This window comes from Elephas maximus, chromosome 6 (genome assembly GCF_024166365.1).
Source record: "Elephas maximus indicus isolate mEleMax1 chromosome 6, mEleMax1 primary haplotype, whole genome shotgun sequence".
Lineage (NCBI taxonomy): Eukaryota > Metazoa > Chordata > Mammalia > Proboscidea > Elephantidae > Elephas > Elephas maximus.
In genome coordinates, this window is record NC_064824.1 from 112,860,312 (window position 1) to 112,885,920 (window position 25,609).

Below are 25,609 nucleotides of genomic sequence, written 5' to 3' on the forward strand. Positions count from 1 at the left end.
GTTACAAGTAGGCAAGAACAGTAAAATATCAGTACATCTAAATCAGTCTTTGACACAGATTGAGTACAATTTATAAAATGAATCTAAGTTTGCAAAGGCTCTGATAAAAAGGGAATCCTTTGTCTAAAAATGAAAATTGCTATAAAGAAACCAAACGGTATAGGCCAAAATAAAATAAAAATATGTTTTAACACTACCTATTTATTTTCACTGGAACTACTCTATACTAGGAAGGAACAAAGGAACTTAACTAGCTGTGCTTGCCCGTATATTTTGGTGATTTTAGGAACTGAGGACCTTTGTTCTTGATTTTCACTCAGCGAACTCCCACGTATTACTGTATGGCAGGGAAGGGGTGTGCGAAATGGATGGTGTGTGCAAAAATCTCCAAGTCCATGGCACGTACCAAAGGAATACCCCTAACCTGGCTGATGGTCAGTATCACGTAAGAAATGTTGCAAATATTCTGATTCCTGAGCCTCCCCCTCTTTAATTTTTATTGATAATTATTTACATTTATGTTTTTCTAAAGGTTCCCAAAACCTAAACCCATTGCCATCTAGTCAATTCCGACTCATAGCGACCCTATAGGCCAGAGTAGAACTGCCCTATAAGGTTTTCAAGGAGCTCCTGGTGGATTCAAACTGAGTCATTAACCACTGTGCCACCAGGGCTCAAAATCTTCCCAGATTACTCTAATACTCAGCTGAATTGGGGAATCACTTCCATAATGTAGCCTTTTCCAGACTCTTTTCTAGGAAACACTAGTACCGGTGAGATTGTTAGTAAGGGGCTCTAATTTTTTTTGTGATCAAATAAGTTTGAGAAAAGATGCATTTTTAACCTCCTTTGGGAATTTTCAGTATACATTGGTATACCAAGAGCTCTTTGGCTTGTTTGAGAGTCCCTGGGTGGTGCAAATGGCGAAGGCGCTCAGCTGCTAACCAAAAGTTTGGACATTTGAGTCCACCCAGAGGCACACGTGAAGAAAGGCCTGGCGATCTCCTTCTGAAAAATCAGCCACTGCTCTAACACACATGGGTTTGCCATGAGTTGAAGTCAAGGCCACAGCAACTGTCTTTTGTTTATTTGTTTATTTTTATGTACAGACCAACCGCTACAACCTCAACAGTGTAGTCAAAACTGGATACAAATTAGGCTCTACCGCTTACCACCCAAGTGTCCTAGGTACTCGTTACTTTACCTCTTCTTGTCTCAATGTCCACGTGTCTAAGACAGAGCTAAGAGTAAAAACTACTTGGCATACAATAAGTGATTAATACAGGGTACGTGACAGTTTTACTACTATTATTATTAAACTACCTTTAATCCCAGATTCACCAAATTTATGTGACGGTAGAACAGTTTTTACTCAGAACATCTATTAATATCTTAAAGTTCACAGGAGTTCAACGAAACACATATCTTAGAAATATTTTCTAATGATTCAAAATGCCCTTGTAAGTCTTCTATTTGGACAGTTAATGATAAAAATTTGTTTCAGCTTATCTTCCTTGTCTGCTTTTTAAAGTCCCCAAACTGCATTTAATATGGTTTATGGTAATTTTAAAATTAATTTCACATAAATGAGCATTTTAAATGAAAAATCATTTATTCAAAATAACACTAATTTTACATAAATAGCCAATAATCTAGAACAAAGACTGGCAAACTAGAGTCCATGAGTAAAATCCAGCTTGCCACTTGTTTTTGTAAATAAAGTTTTATTGGAACAGAGCTATACTCATTCCTTTACATATTATCTATGGCTGCTTTGGGGCTTCAACACAGAGTTGAGTAGTCATGACAGAGATTATATGCAAAGTCTAGAATATTTACTATCTGACCCTTTATAAAAAAAAGTTTGCCAATCCCTAATCTTCTTCCCCTTCTAATTTTCCTTAAATTTTGCTATTGTCAACTCTTTCTAACCTACAATCTTGAAAGTTACAAATCCTTTGGGCACTAATAGATTTAAGACCTACTTCATTTGTGGGTGGTCTCAGGGATCTCTCTTAATACTTGTAAATTTTTTCTTCTTTCATTTTTTTTGCTTTAGGTGAAAGTTTACAGCTCAAGTTAATTTCTCATACAAAAATTGATACACACATTGTTTTGTGACATTAGTTGCAATCCCCACAATGTGACGGCACACTCCCCATTTCCATCCCAGTTTCCCTGTGTCCGTTCAACTAGTTCTTGTCCCTTCCTGCCTTCTCATCCTGCTTCCGGACAGGAGCTGCCCATTTGGTCTCCTGTATCTGATTGAACTAAGAAGCACACTCCTCATGTGTATTATTTTTTGTTTTATAGTCCTGTCTAATCTTTGTCCGAGGAGTGGTCTTCAGGAATGGTTTCAGTTCTGAGTTAACAGAGCATCCAGGCGGGCCATAGTTTCAGGACGTCCTCCAGTCTCTGTCAGACCATTAAATCTGGTCTTTTTAGTTAAATTTGAGTTCTGCTCCACACTCTTCTCCTACTCTGTCCGGGATTGTCTGTTGTGCTTGCTGTCAGGGTGGCCATTGGTGGTAGCCTGGCACCATCTAGTTCTTCTCGTCTTAGACTTGTGGAGTTTCTGGTTTATGTGGTCCTTTAGTCTCTTGGGCTAATATTTTCCTTGAATCTTTGGTTTTCTTCATTTTCTTTTGCTCCAAGTGGCATGTGACCAATTGATGCATCTTCGATGGATGGTCACAAGCTTTTAGGACCCCAGATACCTCTCACCAAAGTGGGATGCAGAACACTTTCTTAAGAAAATTTGTTATGCCAATTGACCTAGATATCCCCCAAAACTATGGGCCCCAGCCCAAACCCCAGCTGCTCTGTCCCTCAAAGTGTTTGGATGTGTCTAGGAAACTTCTTAGTTTTTGCTTTCGTCCAGTTGTGCTGACTTCCCCTATATTGTGTGTTGTCCTTCCCTTCACCAAAATTGTTCCCTGTCTACTATCTACTTAGTCACACATGTAAATTTAAAAGTCATCTAGATTTGCCAACTTTAAATGTGTTATACACATCACTGTTATTAACAGCAAACATGCTAAATCATATCTCTTTGCCCACTTGTCTCCAATGAGTACAGCTTTGCTCTTTGCATTGATGTGTAATAACTTATTAACTTTCCACTTACTAAGAGTTCTCATATGAAATAGATTAGTAAAGATTATAAATTTTCTATTTTTTGATATCTCATGTGCTCTGCTTTGATGGCGTTTCAAGTCAAGCAGGTATTTTTAATTTAATGTGATATAATGGATGGATTTAGTGTTATAGTAATGAGTGAAAATGTCTACTTCTTAGATATTTAGTCCATTAGCACCTCTTTTCTAATCAATTTACACAACCCATAATTTTATTTCATTTTTAAAAGATTTTAAATATATCCTAAATGTGTAGTGATCTTGAGGTATATACTAAAATAAATAAGACATAAATATGACCTGCGGAGTGCTCCTAGTTTATCAAAAGGAATAATACATGTACCACTAATGAAAGGTGGCTTGTAATGATTGTTATAAAAACTCAAATGAAGAAAGGCTGAAGGGCTAAAGGAAGCTATCCGAAGAGTGGCAATTTCAAGGCATTGAAAGAATACTAGACAAACCTGGGAAGTTGGCAAAAGTAAAAGCAAAGCCATGTTCAGAGAAAAGTGAGTCACTCAAAGACCATGGCATATAGTGTGGAGACTACAAAGACTGAAAGAATGAAGAGGGAACTTGGGCCAGCTGACAGTGTGAATGTCAGGAGAAGGTGTTTGGGCCAAAGCCTGGACAGTAGAGAACCATCAAAGGGCTTTGATCAGGGAAGTGACACAACCTAATTTGTGTCTGAGAAACATACAAATGGTGGTTGATAATATTGTGAAATATTTCGGATATACATTCTCTCATTCAATTAAACTATGAGGTATTTTTTTTTCCATTTTGCAAATGAGAAAACTCAGAGTAAGAGAAATTTGTGGACTTGTCCATATCATGCAAATGGAGATTATCAAGCCTGACACTCCAAGAAAGGGCTAACTCCACTGTTCTCTATATTATACCTTGTCAGTTTTCATTCATTCACTGTGGGAGCTATGCAACTAAAAAAAATAAAAAAACTTTTTGCAACTAGTATGATAAAAATGATAGGGACAGTTTATTTTTTTATTTAAGAGTATATATTACCTACATTCTTGAATAGATTTTCCATTGTAAGTCTGAAATGCTTCAAGTTTAGTCTCATATCTTTTTGACAGAAATGTAGTACTTTACTAACATGAAGAAAATCCTTTCCTTGCATCCCTCGATTTGTTTCATTTACAAAATATCCATTACCACAAAGAAATATGTATCTAACATGCATTTCTAGCCATTAAACAAACAAAACAAAACAAAAAGCCTACATTCTGAATGCAATGAATTTTCTTTGCAAATTTAGGAACTTTTTTTAAAAGAATCTCTACATCAGTGAAATGTAAATTTTTTTAAAAGAAAGAAAATATAGACCTTGATAATGATTTTGTAGTCTTAGAAATGCAAAGACATCTACCGTAACCACAGTAAAACTTTCCAGTGTTTGCCAAATTAAGTCATTTTTCTTAATTTGGCAAACACTGGAAATTTTTGTTGCCCTTTCCTACATATGACAAGAAAAAAAATTAAAATTGTTCAGTATAACTTTAATTTTTCTCCAACATTAAAAATAAAATCATACTAAAATAGCAAGCCTTTGACTGCTGAGATTTAGAAAGCTTCATTAGAGAGAAAAAGGACGATCATACAGAATCTTCCTTTTGTTAATGAGACTGTAAGACATTCACACTGAAACTAGAAAATACTTACATCAAGACTCCAGAAACTGAGAGATAGAGTTATCCTGTGCGGAAAAAAAAAAAATTTTTTTTGCAAGAATCTGATTAAAGATTGAAGTTCCATCTCTGTAAATACGAATCTAATTACCTATCTAAAAATATTGTCCAATGTCATGCTCAATATAGCCACAATTTGAGTGCAAACATTGCTCTCTTTCAGAGATGCAACACAGATTGCTTTCAAACTCTAAAGGATATCTTCTTCACGAATTCAATATTTCAAATAACTCATAATAGAAATGATTATGCCATAATTTAATAAAAATAATTTATGAGCAATATACTCCCTTGAGAAATATACAGTCTTTGAAAATGGACAAAGGGAAATAAAAAAAGAAACACTGATCAAATCGAAAGCTATGACAACAATGTTGTTGTTAGGTGCTGTCGAGTCACTTCTGACTCAGCAACTCTAAGTACAATAGAATGAAACTCCACCCAGTCCTGCACCATCCTCACAATCGTTGTTATGCTAGAACCCATTGTTGCAGCCACTGTGTTAATCCATCTCATCGAGGGTCTTTTTCTTTTTCCCTGACCCCCTACTTTACCAAGCATGATGTCTTTCTCCAGGGGCTGATCTCTCCTGAATAGATGTCCAAAGTATGTGAGACAAAGTCTTGCCATCCTTGCTTCTAAGGAGCATTCTGGCTGTACTTCTAAGGCAGATTTTTCATTCCATGATAACAACCCAAGCCCAATACCGTCAAGTTGATTCTGACCCATAGCAACGCTAAAGGACAGGGTAGAACTGTCCCATAGGGTTTCCAAGGAGCAGCTGGTGGATTCAAACTGACAACCTTTTGATTAGCAGCTGTATCACTTAATTGCTGTACCACTAGAGACTACTGTGATAACAATAGTAGTCATTTAATCAATGCTACATAGTTTACCAGCAGCCAAGTTGATTCTGACTCACAGTAACCCTCTAGGACAGAGTAGAACTGCCCCGTAGGGTTTCCAAGGCTATAATCTTTAAGGAAGCAGACTGCCACATCTTTCTCCCACAGAGCGGCTTATGGGTTTGAACTGCTGATCTTCTGGTAAGCAGCTGAGCACTTAATCACTGTGCCACTAGGACTCCTTATGAGAAAGTTAGAGCATGATTAATATTGTACTATTATGAACGCCATTGTACAACCGAGAAAACCAAGGTTCAAGTGGTTTAAGTACCCTGTCCAAAGTAAAACAATAGCGTTTAAGGACAGGAATTAAATACCAAGCCTGTGTATTCCATCACAGCATGCAGCCAAATTTCACTGGGTGCTAAAAATTTTTTTACATGGCAACAAAATGTGACTCCTTCTGCTGTGCCTTGCACCAAAAAATACATCTATAGTAGAAAAAAATGTATCAAGATATCAATCAAGTTTTTATTAATAAAATATATGTGCTTATATTATTGCCTATAACCCATCTCAACATAACTTTATGGAGTGAGGTGAGCAAAGAAGTGAGCTATGAACTAAGTAGGAAGTAATGAACTTTAAGGTTTAGTAGGAAATTGCTGTTTGGACTAAAATTGGAAATATATTTAAATATTAGCAGTTCTAAAGCACTTAATACTATTAATTTTTAAAAATTGCTGGTTTGTTTATCCCTCTTCATAGGATGTCAAAGAACAGTGTTACTAGCAAATGAAAGATAAGGAAAAGATTTCAACTTTTAGAAAGTTTTGCCCAGAGGAATACTGAGACAGTGGCAAAGAGTTCCTAAGTAATAGACTGGCATGCCCATTACAAATGGATTTGGTTGTTCCCTAAATGTAACTCCCACCTCCTAGACCCTGAAAAGCTCTGAATTGAGCTTCATCCATACAACACTAGCAGGCTGAATTAGGGCCCTCTCTCCTTTCTGTTGGAGCCCTGGTAGCACAGTGGTTAAGAGCTACAGCTGCTAACCAAAAGGTTGGCAGTTCAAATCCACCAGCCGCTCCTTGGAAACCCTATGGGGCAGTTCTACTCTGTCCTGTAGGGTCGCTATGAGTTGGAATCAACTTGACGGCAACGGGTTTGGTTTGGTTTTTCCTTTCTGTTGTCACTTACTTTCAATGTTTCCTATGAAATAGAACTGGTCCCATGTGTCTCTTACATGATACTTTTCAGCGATAGAATTCTAACTGTGATGTATTCTCTCCCACTTGCACATGACCGTACTTTAATGCTGTCATAAATGACCTGCTCTTTAACAGATGTGAACAATCTGTCCTTTTCAGTATCAACAGGAAAGTTTTGAAGCTATACAGTTGCTCATATTTTCCTGTTGCATAATGGTTGCTACATGGAGCATCCTCAGCAAGGAGATATATAAGTTCTGCTCAGAATACTCCGTTCCGTAGTCAAGAACCTTTCTTATACCAAACCCAACTGTCAATCCAGTTTATTAGTGAAGGACTAAAGACTGCTTCTTGTCTATTTCGCAAGTGTGGATGTGATACTTTATCAAAATCTTTACTCTATCTTCAATCCTCTGGCCTTTGTCTCTACCTCTGGATTAGTCTATAAGAGTCTTAGAAGCAGCTGAAACATTCTTTTTTCCCTCACATACAAAACGATACTTTCCTGATAAGTGTAGTTTTCCTACCTTAAAAAACGTGTCCATGATTGCAATTAAAAACATATTTTTGCTTACATTCTTCTTATCTACATTTAAATTTTCTGAATGCCATTCTTCATATTTCAGAAAAAGCTGCATTTTAGTGCCATGAGATAGTCTGAAAACATTCAGGAAGAAAAAAAGTGGTTGTATGCACCACCAGCTTACTGGAATAGGCAATGTAAAGTTGTAGAGTTGCCTGCCCTTAAAATGTATGCCAAAATATTAAGAACAATTTTTTCAGAAAAAAAAATTTAAGAAAGAATAAGCCATTAATATAGTTTTTACTATTGTGTTACAACTCTAATGATCGGTTTTGTGCTCCATAATTAGTAATTTCAGGATTGGATGTTTCATCAACTGTTCCCCAATCTTCTTGTGTTGTACTTTAGCACACAGTAAATGCAAATAAAAAGATCAACTCCAGTAATTCTATCCTCCGGTACCCATCAGGTATGCTAATCAAAAATAGTTTGTCTTAAAAAATAAAAATTTATTTTTATAGCTATCTTATCTCCTCTTCTAGACTGGCATTTACTGAGAGCAGGATAGATGTATCATTCATCTTTGTATGCCTTGCATGCACTAAACCAAAAATAAGCAAAAAGCCCTATGTCATCAAGTTGATTCCTACTAGTGCGACCACGTGTGTTACAGAGTAAAACTGCTCCATAGGGTTTTCTTGGCTATAATCTTTATGGAAGCAATGCTTCAGGCCTTACTTCCATGGCCTCCAGGATGGGTTCGAACTGCCCAACTTTAAGGTTAGCAGCCGATCATAAACCTCTCGCACTACCCTGGGACCTTTATATACACTACCTTGTATATAATGCACACTCAGTAGGTATGCTGATAAGTAAGACCATTTTTTAGAATTTATATATCTTAGTTCTCAATCTTAATTTACTACTTCCCACTATATCAATATGGGCAAAGCTAAGTACGCTCTTTGTCATTACTAAGCAAGTTAAAATGCATGTGTTTTCAACAAAAATGAAATGATTTTGGATAGACACCCTAGAAATAATATTTCAGAATGTATGATCAAAATACCAACTCGTTCAGAAATGACCAAAACAGCTAATATTTAACTTGTTACTCAAATTATACCTACAAGTATTTGCTGACCAACTGAGGTGGCAAAAAAAATCTATGCATCAATTTTTTTTATTTGCTTCAGCAGTATTAAAATTCTTAAAGAAGTTCCAGCTCTATGTCCATAATTTGATAAGACTTACAACCTCAGTGTTTCAAATATGCTCCAATCAATAGGGCAGATCAGTAAAGAGGCCACCACAATCCCTGTAGAAGCAAAACACTGAGCAGCATTTTAATCAATGATGCAATGAATCTTCTTTCTGATGGTTGTGAATTTTGGTTAAAACCCATTGGATCCATTGATTATTAAGCACTATGTACCGCATGCAAATTACTGGCTACAGAAGTGGCCGCGGATGCTGAATACTCTTGCACTTTGTAATTTAATGTATATTTTAATGAAGTGAACAGTGAGATTCCTGACAGGCGTCAGCAACTTTGAAATGGAGTCCTCCCAATTTCTCATACAGTTTGAAAGTAATGAGATTTGTTCCATAGAGTGATGAAATTCATGCCATAAATTATCTCCAGAAGAAGTGCACTTCTTAAAGCAGTATATTTTCCTTTGTAGAGAAGATCAGATTTTAAATAGTTGTTTAATGGAAATTTTGTTTTTAAAGCAAACTGAGCTGTATTTTCTTTGATATTTTTTCCCATTATCAAACGAATGGAGCACCACATGGTGTCAGAAGCCTCATATTACTTGCTCAGAAGGAAAACCACTGATACAGTCTGCTAAAACTTGGCACTTTGAGTATATCCCATCCATTTATGCATCCGTTCCTTTGGCCTTCAACAATATTCATGGAGAGTCTTCTAGGAATCAGGTTTTGTTTCTCCAAATATTCAGGATGTGTCTTAATGGGCCTTGTATTCTAATCCATCATTCTGGAAAACGGATGTGTTTAAAATCAGAGTCCTGACAAAAGTCATTGTGCTAAATATGTAACCATCTTAAACTCAACGCACATTATAAAATGAGACTAGCTTTCTCTCAGGCCCTTTAGCAATCCCTGTACATGTACTCTTGCCCTAAATTTAGTTAGTATGGTATTTTCTAGTGCAATAAAATCTGCAATCATCTACTGTTAGCCTATTCAATGGAGTGCTTGAAGATTGACTTACCATGCGATCCACACAACGAATCATTATGAATTTCAAATTACCTTTAGAGAGTGAGTTTTATGTTCATTGCCATCATATTGGAACCCAGTTATTTCATGACTCACACTCAGCAACCTTTTCCCCAAAAGTGCCCTTTATAATATTTAAATAAAATGTATACATCTCATTGAGTCAGAATCCTTTCGATGAATGATGAACACAGCTTAAGATGCCCAGAAATATGGTTTAATAAATAAGAAAATACAGGTTACGCGTAACATGATTAATAAAATATATTGTCAGTTAGTTCACAAATATCGTAAATTTATTATGTGCTGAGAAGTCTTCTAGGTGCTGAGAATACTGCAATGAACAGTATAAGAAGCTTATAATCTACGGGAAAGACAGACAAGAATAAATAAATGTAAATAAATCAATCAGATCATTTTACAAACTGATAAGTGGTCTGAATGGAAGATATGATGGAGATAGATGATAACGGGTTCTATTACCTGGGTAGTCAGGGAAGACCTCCCTGAAGTGGTGGCATTAGAGTAGATACCTAAGTGATGATACTACAGGAAAAGAACATAGGTTTACTCCCCTCCTCCTTTTTTGTTTTCCTTAATAATTTATAGTGGTCAGTTTATCCATTCACAATTATTCTTCATCTAAAAGTCTCTATTAATAATTTTTCATAGATGTGTTTCTGACACGATTAATTCTATTAGATCATAATTCTCCCCACCAAATCAAGTCTGACAAAATGTTATTGCAACTGGCTCTGCAATCAGATTCCACTTTCGGCAAAAGAAATAACCTAAATATTGTTTCAAGTAAATATAGTATTTTGCTTTCAAATTTCTACTTCTTGAATGATATTTTTCAGAAAGCCATTACTCTTTTGAATTTTATTGTTAAGTGTCATCCAGTCAGTTCCAACTCATAGCAATCCTATAAGACACAGTGGAACTGCCCCATAGAGTTTCCAAGGGGCAGCTGTTGGATTTGAGCTGCTGACCTTTTGTTTAGCAGACAAGCTTTTAACCACTACACTACCAGGGATCTCTTAAGTATACAAGGGTTCAACAATAATAATAATGTTATAATAATAGTTCTTGCATACTTAACAAGTGTCTCATATTAACTCTATGAGGTTGGTACTACTGTTACTCACATTTTATAGATTAAGAAGTTAAGGTACAGAGAGGTTAGGTGGTTTTTGCCAGGCTGTGCAGCTGGTAAGTAAAGGCATCTGAGACTGAAATCAAGTACTGTGGCTATAGAGCACTTGCTTTTAACTACCATACCAAAGTCGCCCAAGGGAAGCCAGCTAAATAAAAGATTTTTTCTAGTTTTCCTAACTACAAATCCCTGAGCTTATAAGAATATTGTTATTTTAAACTTCACCAAATTAAAACCATAAAATATATTTGAACATTGGTATGTCCCTTATCACTTTGAGGTTTAAATTTGTATGACAAGCCCTATTTGTTGTTGTTGTTTGCTGCTGAGTCGATTCCACCTCATAGCGACCCCATGTGACAGTGCAGAACTTCCCCATAAGGTTTTTGAGGCTGTAATCTTTATAGGAGCAGATCACCAGGACATTCTTCCATGGATCGGCTGGTGGGTTTGAACTGCCTATCAAAAAAAAAAAAGACAAAATCCAGTGCCGTCAAGTTGATGAGTGAACTGCCCATAGACAGTATCATTTCCTCCCATGCACTCTACAAGCAATGCCAATAATAGCCTCCACATGATTAGCGATGCCTTGAGGTGTTATTATATGAACCAAATGTCCAGGATTTCCTCAGGTATGGATAAATAAGTCTCAGAGTATTCAAAAACAAAGCAAATGTGTTTTCTGTAAACACAGGACATGCAATAACATGTTCTAACCACCTTTGTTGACTCAGTGATGGCTGCATTAGTGTCCAAATTCTGACAAAGACATATTTGACAATAATTATAGAGTTGTTCTAGTAACTTAGTAGTTTTCAGGCCACTTTTCCCATTTAAAAAAACCATGGAATATTCCACTGTCTCTAGGATTCTGTCACCTCCCCTCCAATTCTCCAACAATTCTCAAAAATCACAGTGACTTTGGGATTTCAATTTTAAGGTCTTCAGAAGTTAACCACTTTCAAACAGATGTCTATTGCCATGTTTCCAGTCTAATACCAGAAGGAAAATTTGGATTCTAGGCACCCAAACTAATAGTTCAGAAATAACCCCTTTTTCTTTATTAATTATGAAATGTATAAATAACTATCTCCAGCAGGAAATCCCTTAGCCATCTAGGGGCAGCTGGGGCAGTGTTTGAATTTGCCATACAAACCATGTTTCTGGCTATGGCTGGAACTACAGATAAAGTATCTTCTTAAATAGTTGTCCAAATTATATATTCAAAATCATCGTGTTGGAGGTTTAACATCTAAAACAGACACGTGCTACTCAGTTCATCTCATGCACACATTAACAAATAAATGGTGGCCTCTGATCCTAATTTCAATTAAGATTATGAAACCATACGTGTAGTCAATGTTATTTTATTTTTTCAAAGCTTTCATGAAAATAAAATATCCTGAGAAGGTTCTTAGAAAATGATTTCTAGTATACAAAATTTGAGGAAGGTGTCATTTAATCATCTTGCCCAATGTCTAGCTGACAAAAGCCGTGTACTAGTCATCATTTCACATGTTCCCCTAAAAAGGCTAGTAGGAATAATTTTTTCCCAAGTACTCACTCCAGCATTTTCCAGGTCCACTTGGGATAGCTTTATTTTTTAGTCTTTGGTTTTATAGGGAAGTTTTCAGGTTTAATCTATAGTTTTCACATTGAAGAGACTGATAAAATGAAATTTGTAACCAGCTCAGTGCTTAAGATGTAAAAATTTATTCAGAGCACCAAACCTTTCAGAGAGTTTTACACTGTGAGGTCAGAAGGCTGTTTAAAGCCTGAACTCAATGTCAAAGTTGCACACTGATCACTCTAAGGAACTTCTCGTGTTTGAGTGATGTCTTTTCAGAAACGCAGGGGAGGCAGGGGCAATGGAGAAAGTCGAACTGGGCAAGTGAGCAACAGAGGTGTCAGAACTGTTAAGATTATTAAAGGAAAGAGGACTGCTAAGCCTGAAGAGACAAAGTGACTTTAGCCTGAGGTCAGTGGGTTAAATTTTATTGAGTGTTTTGAGTTGGGGGTGGATGGAGGCTTGAGATGAGAAAAATAAATTTAAACAGAAACAGATTATTTGAAAAAAAAATAATGAAAATGACAGAGAAAATGTCATGCTTCTGACAAGAGATTCTTGGCTAAGAAGGAAGAGAATAAAGTATGTGAATAATGCCAGGTTTAGGGCAAGGTTAGAGGCTCCAATGGCTAGAGTGGATTTTTTTTCTTCTGGTTTATGTTTCTCATTACTCAAAATACCTTCAAAAACTCAGGTGGAACTTTATCATTAGCCTTGTGGTCTTACTCTTTCCCTGAATGTTTTTAAGGATTCACATGCTGACCTAGCCACACACATCTAGCCACTATGGGTTTTGGACAAGTGCTACCAGTTCTTTATTGGCCATTGACTATTAGTGTTTCTCTCAGATACTTGCAAGTCTAGACACCAGGCTCCAAAGCTTGTGGATGCCGAAGACTTAAGAACACGAGGCTCACATCAATCTAACTCCAGTCTACTATAATTTCTACTAGCTCACATTTGCAGAAGGTTAAAGAACTCTAAGGCCCCATAATAATCTCTCTTTTTTTTTTTTTTTTTGCATAAAACACCTAGTTACTGAAATTCTCTTCCTTAGCAGGACGTATCTACCCTCTACAAATTAATTATTCAGTTGCTAGTGGTTATTTCTGGGTAACTCGTCTGCATAGGGAAGTGTACAAAGCACTGGAAAATAAACTACTCAGATGAGCATACCCAGAAGTATGATTCTTCTATCAAGTAGCAGTACTGTCTAGTGGTAGAAAAAAAAAAATTAAAAAAAAAAAAAATTGGTAGACTACCTGAATTCAAATCCTGCCTCTGCTCCTCAAAGTCTATAAGACCCAGGCAAGCTATTTAACCTCTCTCAGCCTACTTGCTCATCTATAAGATGGGGATAATATCACTACTTCCTTCCTAGGATTAGTACAAGAAATAAGGGAGTTGGTAGAGACAAATTGCTTAGCACAATTCTCAGTAGCTAATAATGTTCAAAAACATTGCTTAAATCAGAATAATGTTCTTGAGCAGTTTGTATTAAGAATCCAATATCTCAATAAATCTTCCTCAAAGGCCACAATTACTTTGAGGGAAATATTTTGTGTGGAAAATTTAGAGATTCTTCAGGATTTTTAACCCCAGAGTTAGTCCACTCCAGATGCACAGATTAGTCCTTCCTTCTGCAAGATGTGAACCAGCAAGAACAAATGTGCACATCTGTGGGAGGGCAGCAGATAGAAGGGATTACACCAGTGGTTCCCTCTTCCTCTCACATTGGCAATAAATACAGCCCAAGTCTTCACTGCTCTGCCAAATGATGATGTGACCTCTTTGCAATTAACCAAGGGAAAGGAGACACCTTTGACAATTTTGCTTGGTAATCTAAGACATCTCTCTTGGCCCTGCAAAATAAGAAACAGGGTAGTAGCAAGTGTCCATCTGTTATGTGTTTCCTCCTTTGAAGTTTTCTCCATTAAATAGGGTGCGGTGGCATCAAATATTTTCATTGATTAACTGAGATAATTCAGTAGAAGAGCTTCAGAAAAATCCCAGTCACTGGGAGGATGCAGTAGATTCCTCCGAAGTGCCTGAACACAACTCATCACACAATACGGAGCTTACCTGTACCTTTCGACGAGCTTATTGGCCATGTTAAAAAACAGTAAAACTTTTCCTGTGGATGCTATAGCTAATCCTCTGGTTCCTGCTAAATTTGAAAGTGAAATCATTAATTGAAAGTGAGGCTATCATTCTTCAAACAGAAAACAAAGATGAAATAAAATAATAAATAATTGAAAGTTTTCCACCCCCACAGACTACCTGAGTCAAGGAGCATTAATATTACCCAAATTTCCAGAGCCAGGAAGTAACAGGAGCTGACAGGAATTATGACAGTAGCCACCGAGACAGGGGAAGAGTACTCTAATTAACACATTTGGAGGTGAAGTGCTGTGGCATAGGATTGGAGGCAGAGTTTCCTGAGAACAAGTAGCTTAATTTAATAAATACGAATATTGTATAACTTCTGAGACTTCAAAGAATTCTAAACTTCTGATTCATGAGAAAGGAAAGCTAGAACTTTTAAAGGATGAGAGAGTCATGGAGTGATCACTTAGATTATTTGTGGTATAGGCAGTTTCTAGAAAGGAAACAGAAAATCCCAAACTCACCCCTGGTCGGTAAGTACTGTGAAGACAAAAATTGTTTCCTTTTTTTTTTTTTTCTTCCTTGTAATTAATCACTTTTCGATTCCATTTTTAGATTCTTTAACTCTTACAAAGTGACTTTTTTAAGTCAATCAATTTTAGTTTATTTATAAAAGCAAGCAGGCAGGATGAAAGATATTCAAAAAATCTTTCAAGAGGCAGCACCTAAATGTTCAGATCCCAAATGCAATCCCCTCTAAAATTCATATTGAAAAAAGGTCACTTAGAGTCTAGGTTGGCTTGAAAAAGAACTCATACAAAGGATAAGGATGTCAGCTTGCCATTTTCTTATTTCTCAGTAATCCTACTCTTTCTTAGAAGGTAAAATGATAAATGGCAAAAGCTCATTTTACATGTTCCAGAATCATTCCTGTTTACCAGAAGGCATAGCAATCAGGACGTCTGGAAAGCAAACCAGGAGATAACATTATCAGCTGTCCAAATCCGTCTCTAGGAAGGAGGAACATAAGGCATAGGAAAAGTCAGGCCTGGTTACTCTAGCTGCTCACAGCAACCTGAGCTGCACATGGCAGGCTGCGTTGGCTTGGATGTTTAGGTTGCCTTCCGTTGGGGAAGAATGGTGATACACATGGTAAATGGAGTTAATATAGTTAAGCCAATATAAACACTGATGTTTTGTCTTCTGACAGCATATGAATGTGCAATCATTAAGTTATAGGAGAAAAGGGGCTAATTTTAGATTTGTTCCTAGCCCTCTCCATGTGAATGGTGTCGCTGTGAGCCCAGCAATGAAGTTCACTGTGTTGTAGCAGACTGCGCAGTTCCTGAGTGTGTCAACCCAGTCTATGAACCAGAACAATGTTGTCCTGTCTGCAAAAATGGTAAGACCATACTGCATTAGCTTTCAAAGAGGGGTTAGTGCAAAATACAAATATATCACCACTCAGTGCAAGAACCCTCTGAGATCTGCCTGTGGCTTTTGAATATGGACACGGTCAATTTATATTTTTCTCCCACCTGAAGTGAAAATAAACCAGCAATGGGTGAGTCATACTTCCTTCCATCTGGGGAATCAAAGCTGACTTTGTTGTGATCCCTATTATTAATTGTTGATTTCCAAGGAGGCTATTGGAAAGAATATGGTACCATCTTTCTGCAGTGATTGCACTGTCCCGCTCCAGTAGGTTCTGAAGCAGTTCACCTCATTTCACAGTGCGTAACCCAGGATAGAGAGTAGGGTGAATGCCAGGTATTTTGTTTTGGGAGTAGATAAGACTTTAGGTTTAAAGTTAAGTCATCAAAGAAGTACAAAATTCAACTACGAATGCCCTTAAATTGAAGTAAGAAAGAAATTTAAGACTTTTATTCTAGATTTTTATTACAGTAGAACAGTAATTGCTTTAGAGAGGAATTTGGTTTATAAGATGATGGATTCCTTTTTGGGGCCTCAGGCAATGGAGAGTTTGAAATGACTACAGTATCTTAATTACCCAACGTCAAGGTGATGTTTCAGAGAAGAGAATGCGATGTGTGAACCCAGGACGGCATACCAGCATAGCCAAGAGTACACACTACATAGTGATCATACTACCAAAAAAGAGAAAAAATAAAGCTTCACTAGGTAACACTCCACAAATGCATTAATACCTGCTTGAAAAAGTGGTTTTAGCTCTTAATTAAGCTGAGGTCACTCTAGCACTGAATCTCTATGCTTTTTCTTAAATTAGCAGTGCTCATTCCCCCATCACACATTTTGTTCTGTATTTGTCATTATGTTAGTTCATCTACTAATCTTTTCTTTGACAGAAGGTAAAGTAGTAAAAAAGCAATTATCAGGATATTTAGTTAATGATAAAACAAAAACAGTTCTGGTTGTTTTTGTAACAATTTTTGTGCCTTGTTACCTTACCAAGGGACTTAAGAAGAACTCTATGGCCTTTTTCCCGTGACACTTTTTACTATTTCTGGTCATATAAACCCATTGAGTTAAATATTAAATTGTTCATCCAGCTTCTGTTTCTTCTTAATGCCACCTTTTTCACCTAATATAACTGAACTTCTCTGTCAGCATAACCATCTCTCTGATTAGAGGGTGGAAGTATTTTTTTCTATAGTTTTAACCCCTCTATTATATGCAAAGATATCAAATTTGAGATTTTCGATTTTTAAAAGGATTGTGAAGAAATTGGAAAACATGCAGGAAAGAATAATAAGATGATTTAATGGTTGAAAAATAGGACTTATGAGGACAGAGTGAAGGAGTTAGCATAATTTGTCCTGAAGAAGAGAAGGCTCAGGGGAGACCTAACTGTCGTGAAGTGTATGAATGGTTAGTATAAAGAGGAAGACAACCTGTTATTTTTCATTTTCTCCAAGGATAGAAGAAAGAAAAAAAAAAATCAGCAATCTAATCAATCTTTAAAAATAGGATTGACAAGTTTTGGGTGAAGACTGGTTTTTTTCTAGAGGCAACTGTCTAAATGGGTCCTTGAGGATCCTTTCTTCCCTAGGTGCCCCTGATTAGCTTTGTCTCAATTTTAGGATAAACACAGATGTGCTTACAGTTAAAAACTCTTGTCTGGATACACTCAGCATACTCAGAGAATTAGAGAATATTAGGCCATAGTTTTAGAATATGGGTTTTATGCATGCATTTACCACTTCATTCAAACTACCCAAATCAAAGAAAGCTATTATCAAAAGTTAATAACTAGTCACACTCAACTTGATGTCACCCAAGATGATCTTATTTCTCTGTGTCACATGCCAAAGTAGAAATATGTCTTCAAATGAAGCCCTCTTTGTACAAAAATTTCTAACAAATGGACTTTAATTGTTAATTAGCAATTGATTGGTATCCCTATTGAACATAGGTTGAGCGTACAAGGTACACGACTTAATTTTTCTGATTTTTTTGTCTATGAAGCACTGCATAAAGACACTTCTGTTCCCTCTTGCCACTTTCACAAAGGTTTTTTTTGTTTGTTTGTTTTCTATTTTGAATAAGTGAAATGAACCTGAATTAGAATTAGGGATAAGATCAACTCTAATTGTGACACAACATTATGAGATATTACATTATCTTATGCAAATGCCTCTTTGTGCCCAAAAAGTAAGAAAATAATCTTGTCAAAGTAGAGCACATCAAGGGCTGCAGAAGACCACCCACGTGGCACTAGTATCTTTATTGAGAAAACAGACTGAGCCCATGTCTTGCTTGCTGTAATTCTAAGCCTGACACAGAGACAAATGATGACCCATAGGTAGAAGAGCTAGGGGAAAAATGGATGTCAATTATGACAAAGTGTAATTTAAATTTCCAACATATGAAAAGTTCTTATTCCAAGAGAAGATTAATTTGTCCACTATAGCATAAACATTTTCTTAAAGTATGCTACTGTTTACTTAGATTAAAAAGAATTCTATCCTATAGAGTCAAGGTAGAGGCAATGGATTTTAATTTGTAAATAGAATATTTTCTACATTTTCTTGGACCATTATAAATATTGATGATTTGGGCAGGCAAAGAATTTTCCATTTGCATGAATTTTGATGACCTTGGCTGGCAAATAGTTTCCTTTTGTATACCCAGATTGATTTTTCTGCCTTCTCGAATTTTAACTTTCTAAGAGCAAGAAGCATCGAAGATATAAAATGAAAGTATAATGCTATAGAATCTGCAACACCTAACCTTAAGACTCAGCATTCAGCAAATATCAAAATCCTTGTTCTCAGTTTATTTAAGAGCAAACAAAACAAGGAAGCAAAAGAAATATTCATAGTTTTCCCAGAAAGCAGCAGTTCACTAATGAAAACACAACAATTATCTTTAGAAATAAGTATTTTAAAAAATACATAAAGTGCAAGTTAATTGCTTCTTAATAGAATAATGGCAGCCTCTCTTTATTCATGAAAATATAATTTGTAATAATAAATTTAAGCACACGATGCTTCTAGAATCTTTCTTTTATGATGTGAAGAGAAAAAATTTTAAATTTCTTGATCCCAATTATTATCTCAAGTGAGATTTACAATGGTTATCAATAAATATAGGTAAACCATAAAATGTACTCAATTCTTCATAAAGTTAGTTTAGCACCAAGTAAGAGTGTCGATCAGTATGAATAAAATAACATTAAGTAAAGATGTGAATGGCTGAGCAGAGCCTATATAACATACAAATCATAAAGAGAAAGATAATGGTAAGGTCTTTTATTTGGTAATGCTTGGGGGAATTGACATAGAAATGTATTTTCTTTAAAGTTATGATTAAATATTTACTGCTTACATCTGCAAGAGCAAGTAACCCAAGTGCCTTTCTGAAAAATATAGTATTTCCAGATTGTTTTTCTTTCCCCAAGATTGTGTTACATTGACCTATCTTTTAGCCCCAGGCCTCTCCATGTGGATTAACGAGCACTCTAGTTTATTTGGTTTTGTAATTTGAAAAAAGTAAATTAGCACTGTATCTGCTTAGAGAAAACATTCCAATCTGGTGTGTTATATAAATATTTCAAATAGTTGGAAACAGATTATACATTTGACTGATGTGATCTGGCTATATACATCTTAATAATTATAGCATACGTATTTTACATATATATATAAATTCAAAAAAATCCTATTATTTATTGTTGAATGTGAATTAATATTAACTTCAAACTCTTGCTCTATAGTCACTCATTCCATTTTTCAGCTTCCATATATGCTAATATTTCTGTCCCGAGTCATTAAAAATCCACATACATACAATGCCAATTATCTGGGTTAAAAAATAAAATAGTGGCTAGTTAACTAAATATTTGATCATTGAAGCATTCAAATGACTAACTGTATTTTACAGATTTCATTAGCAAGTTAGTTTTGTTTTCCCTAAGGTATATAATCCATTGCTGGCAAGTAGATTCTGACTCATAGCGACCCTACAAGACAGAGTAGAACTGCCCCATAGGGTTTCCAAGGAGTGGCTGGTGAATTTAAACCGTTGACCTTTTGGTTGCAGCCCCACTCTTTAACCACGGTGCCACCGGGGCTAGCAAGTGGTTTTTCATGGTTCTGAAGGAAAAGTTATATCACAAAAAATTGGGAAACAGGAAATACCCACAAAATCCTCTATACACATTTTAATGAGAAGTTTTCATATCTTTTCTAAGTAAACTGAAGTTTTCATGGGACCGATTCAAATATTTTGTGGGCCCCGTTGGAGCAGCTGTTAAGTGCTTGGCTGCTAACAAAAAAACTGGCAGTTTGAATGCACTAGCTGATCCTTGGAAACCCTGTGGGGCAGTTCTACTCTGTCCTGCAGGGTCACTATGAGTCAGAATTTACTCGATGGCAACGGATTTTTTATTCAAATATTTAATCCTATCCCCCTTACTCTCTTCTAGTTTAGTAACAAACCAAATAAGGCAGGAAATAAACTATTCAAAAGGGCAAATAGGCAGGAAGAAGACAACGAAGAGAATGAGCAATGCACAAACAAGAAAGGAGAGGACTTCACAGGCACCCTATAAATTCTAAAGGTAATTGGAATTTGAGAATGCATTTGCCACATATAAGTGTAATATTCTTAACATACAAAGAGCTCCTTAAAATAAATAAGAGAAAAAAATTCCACAGGGGAGGAAATGAGCAAATATATATAAAGGAAATTCACAGAAGAGGAAAACAAAATGCCCAATAATTCATGAAAGATATACTCAACCTAACAAGGGATCAGGGAAATAGAAATGAAAACTATGTGTGTGTACGTGTGTGTATACATAACTACATATGGATAGATACAGATATAAAAAATAGGTATAAAAAAGTAAACTGTTGCCAGTGAGCCGATTCCGACTCATAGCAACCCTTTAGGACGGATTAGAATTACCCCTTAGGGTTTCCGACAAGCAGCTGGTGGATTCAAACTCCTGACATTTTGGTTAGCAGCTGAGCGCTTAACCACTGCACCACTAGGGCTACAAGTGTAGGTATAGACATATAACTAATTAGAAGATTAAATGAAAGAAAATACACTATTTATAAAATAAGAGAAGACATATACTTAGGAATAAATCTAATGTTTGGTGCATCTATACGTATATTTTAATCACAAAATCGTGCTAAGAATTATTTTTAAAAATACCAATAAATAAGGAAACAGATTTCCAAATTTGAAAGGTGAAATTTGTTAGGTTGCTATTTCTCCAGTGTAGAAATGACATGGAAATCCTATCAAATTCTCTATGTGATATAATTTTCTTTTGTAAATTGATGAAATAATTCTATACTTCGTGTGGAAAATTTTAAATTCATAAAAAAGAATGTATTGTGGCGGTTGAAGAATTCACTTTACCAAATATATTAAAATAGGATATATAGATACAATCATGGTATAGCGTGGTTAGTTGAACAGAAATAAACAAAGAGATAAATGAGAGTAAATACAAAATCAAAAGTGAAACTGCACTCCTATCATACCAAATACGAAGAAGTAAATTTCAATTGGATTAAGGACCTAAATTTTAAAAAATGAAATCATAAAATTAGTACCTAATTTTGGAAATATAAAATGCCAACAGGTATCCTCATGTACTACTGGTAAGGGTGAAAAATGATATATCCTCTCTGAAGGGTGGTAAAATTGTGTGTATCTTTGGTCCTGCAATGCCACTTTTAGAAAGTGATAAAAAAGAAATAATTACATAAGTGTATAGAAATGTGTGTATAAAGATGTTTATTACAGAGTTATTCATAATATCAAAAACTTGGAAAATGCTGATACCTAAATATTCACAATAAATTGGTTGTTTAAAAAGACCATAGTGTATCTACATGGACTACTGAAAAATAAAATTACAAATAACATTACAGAAAAAAAAATAAGGATATCTTTCCCCCCAAAAATCATGTTAACAGAAGGGTCTGTATTTTGAACCCACCAGCCGCACCGCAGGAGAAAAGTCCTGGTGATCTGCTCCCCCGAAGATTACAGCCCAGGAAACCTCTGGGGCAGTTCTGCTCTGTCATAGAGGGTTGCCAGGAGTTGGATTCGACTCTATGGCACCCAACAACAACAGCAAGGCAGTATATATATAATATGAATTTATTTTTGGTAAAGAGGAAAATGTACGTATAGATAAAAGACTGGAAGGAAATACTTCCAAAATGTTAAAAATAGTTAACCCTGGACAGTAGGTTAATAAATAATTTTTATTTCTTCCCTTTGCTAGCCCACATTTTCTAAATTTCCTACAATAAACATGTATTATCCTTGTGATTAAAAATTACTATTTAAAAGAAAGAATATATAAAATAGATCTTTATTAAGATCGTATAAACAGATCTTTATCAAGGTCATGTAAAAATTTTTCCTCATGATTTTTATAATTATGTAATTAAGTAATCAATGACATACCACTTATTAGAGATTGCACAAGTATTCCTTGTTATAATCTGTACTCTATACATTAATTAACAAACTAATAATTCTACCACTTGACCTCTTAACCTCTTTAACTATGAGATTCTTTTTTAAAGCATTCGGAAAGCTTCATTGCCTATTCTATGCACTCATTAGGGCAATTACTAAAATATTCACTTAAGTATATTCATTTATATTTTCATGAAGCTATTTTGCAAAATCAGCCTTTGAAGTTTGAGAATGGGGTGCAAATCTTTCACCTTTAATTTAATATTTTCTTTTTTTCTTGGGTAGACAATTAGTAACAAGCAAAACACAGATATAAAACAAACACACTGAAGATGAAAAATTTTCTGGCAAGTGCACATAAAGAGTTCATGATGAAAGCATGTCCTGTGGAAGGCAGTTTTAAAGTCTGCATTTTATTGACTCCATAATTGAGGGTCAGAATTATCATGTTTTTATAAAGTAGATCTCAAAACAGAGTAATTATAAATTGCTGCTTTAATGAGCCACCAGCAATAATTTCCTATTTCTTTTGTAAAGCTTCTTCCCAAAATATGAAAGGAGATATTTTTGTCTATGTTATCTTAAGCTGACAGGATTCCCTCTCAATTCATCAGCAAATGAGATTTCAAAAATATTGTTTTATAACATGGACACTATGAATGTCAGTGCCACATTCATTTCCTGGTAAGCAACTCTTTTCTGTAATGGTCAAGCTATCTGATTTTAAAGAAAATGTAGGGAGGAAGGCCAACACGTGCAAAAATTTGAGCATTTTCACAGTGTTTCTCCCTCAACCTGTGGAAAATGATTAAAGACTTTCTTTTTCCTATGTAAATGTTTGGAATGTTAATCCTGGCCCTCCCACGAAGTACACATCTCCCTGAAAACAGACATGTTAGGAAGGTACACTCACCCCTTCCGACCCTTTCCGTTGCCACGAAGCAATCTGATGTTGGCACCACACCACAGGGCACCCAGGAGCCTGGAGGAAAGACAGTGAACACACATTTACTGAATGCCTCGTTTCTGAAAATCCACAGAATCTTCACAACAACCTGGTTCATAAATAGTAGCTAGGCACCGGTTCGAGTGTATCCTTCAGAAATAACCATGGATTTCTACTCTTAATCCCACCTCATGTCTCTTCACTAATGGTCTTTATAGAATATTTTTCTCTTCTGGGATGGTAAACAGTAATCTTTTTAATAAGCCTCCTCTGTGAGCTGTGGATGGCAGTAAACGAGCAATGGAGATTATTGACCAGGTTCCTTGGAAGTTGCACTTGGTTTCAGGAGTAATTAAGTGTGGTGGGGGCTGACTGGGAAGCCAAGACATTCAGTCTTGTCAAGATTTACGAACACATAGAAATAATCTCATCTCTCTGGGGAGGCACAAGACACTGGCTGTGGAAGAACCTCACTGAGAGTAGAACGTTAACCACTCATTCTCAGGAGCTGTGAGCCACTAGTCCATAATAGCCCACCAGGCTTTCCTCACATAGCCCAGCCCACCTAGCTCTCAGAGGAACCCGGAGACCAATGAGTCACTGCTCGTGGGGAACACTTGAGACCAAATGAAGACACAGAGACTTGCTTCATTCAAATCTTTCTGATTATAGGTGCCATCAAGTAGATTTTGACCCATAGCAACCCAATGTAACAGAGTAGAATTGCCTCAGGGTTTTCTTTGCTGTAATCTTTATGGAAGCAGATTGCCAGGTCTTTCTCCCAAGGATCCAGTTGTTGGGTTCAAACTGCCAACCTTTTGGTTAGCAGCCGAGAACTTAACTGCTGTACCACCAAGGCTCCTTATGGACACGTTAGGAAGTTGCATTCACCTCTTCACCTCACATGAGCACAGCCCTGTAGGAGGCCAGGCTTTTCAAAGAAGTTGAGGCCCAAAGCAAACTCTACCCCCACACCTCAAGGCCTTCCCCTCACACTAATCAGTATAAACTTCTTGAAGTCAGAAGGAAACAGAGTTGCCATGCAAATGGTTTTCTTTGACCTTATTTGAATGTGAATGCCTTCAAAAGCAATCAGGCAAGGAGGGCCTGCAGGGCCCCCACAAAGCATCCCTCTATCATCTTTAGAAGCATCAGAGGCCTGGCACCTCAAGTCTGTAGTAGACACATCCCTCAGACACAGGTAATGAGATGCCCTCCGTTACAGATAAGACCGTCCCTTCCTGGGCATCTACGTCTTAATTTTCACTGGCAAAATTCTGGGTGCTTCTGGGAAGATCCTAACTCCTCCTCTCCCAAGCCTCACTTACTATCTGGCTTGAGACTCGAAGAACTAATCTCAAGATGCCCTTTCTCCCTGCATTTCTCACCTTCTGGACTCTGGCCCCAGATGGTTCTGTGAGCTATGTGGCCACACCCAAAAAAACACTTTCTATTCCTTTTCCCTGCTTCACTGTTCTCTATCACACCTACAGTGATCTGAATATTATATGTTTTACTTATTTAGTTGCTTATCTGCCCTCCTCACCCAAGTGTAAACACCGTGAGGGCAAGGATTTTTGTGTGTTTTGTTCACTGTTATATTCGCACTATCTACAACACACAGTAGGCATAAATGCATGTTTTTGAATAAATGAATGAATGAACACCCATGTTACACCTTGAGAAGAACTGCATTAAGAAATCCAATTCTTTGCACTATTTTAAGGTAATACTTCATGAAGCATTAGTCTTCTATTTCACAGGGGAAAGCATGAATATGGAGAGTAGGCTGAGTAGGAATCGACTCATCTTCAAACCTCAATGGCACGCAACAACAACAACAACAAAACCCGCATTGTGCGGTGGGAAGGAGGGTACTTATCATATTTTTTCCTAATTAAGTTAGATTTAGATTAACACTATGATTAGCCAGTACACATTAACAGATGGGAGGCATAGTGAGGTGATCAAGGAGGGACATGCTGATTACCTGGGGAAATCAAGTCCAGCTTGATATTTATTGCTTCATAATCTTGCCGTGGACACCTAAAGCTTCTATTTATTAATAACTAGCCACATGTAATGTGTGGGTCACTTTAGTGCAAAAACAATACAATGCTATAGCCAGTGTTATCTTTAATGATACATTTTATCTAACAATATGGGGTTGGACTTTTTATCAGTTTAGAAAGCCATCGGCATTGACCAAACGTGATTGGCAGTG

General features: G+C 36.3%; 1 protein-coding gene across 1 annotated transcript in view; it reads left to right on the forward strand.

The window, feature by feature from the left end:
* VWC2L (von Willebrand factor C domain containing 2 like) overlaps nt 1–25,609 on the forward strand; it is a 182,687-nt gene that overhangs the window by 11,821 nt on the left and 145,257 nt on the right. Inside the window, exon 2 of the mRNA XM_049888091.1 lies at nt 15,777–15,906. Coding sequence (XP_049744048.1) covers nt 15,777–15,906 — 130 coding nt within the window. The remainder of the gene's footprint in view (nt 1–15,776; nt 15,907–25,609) is intronic.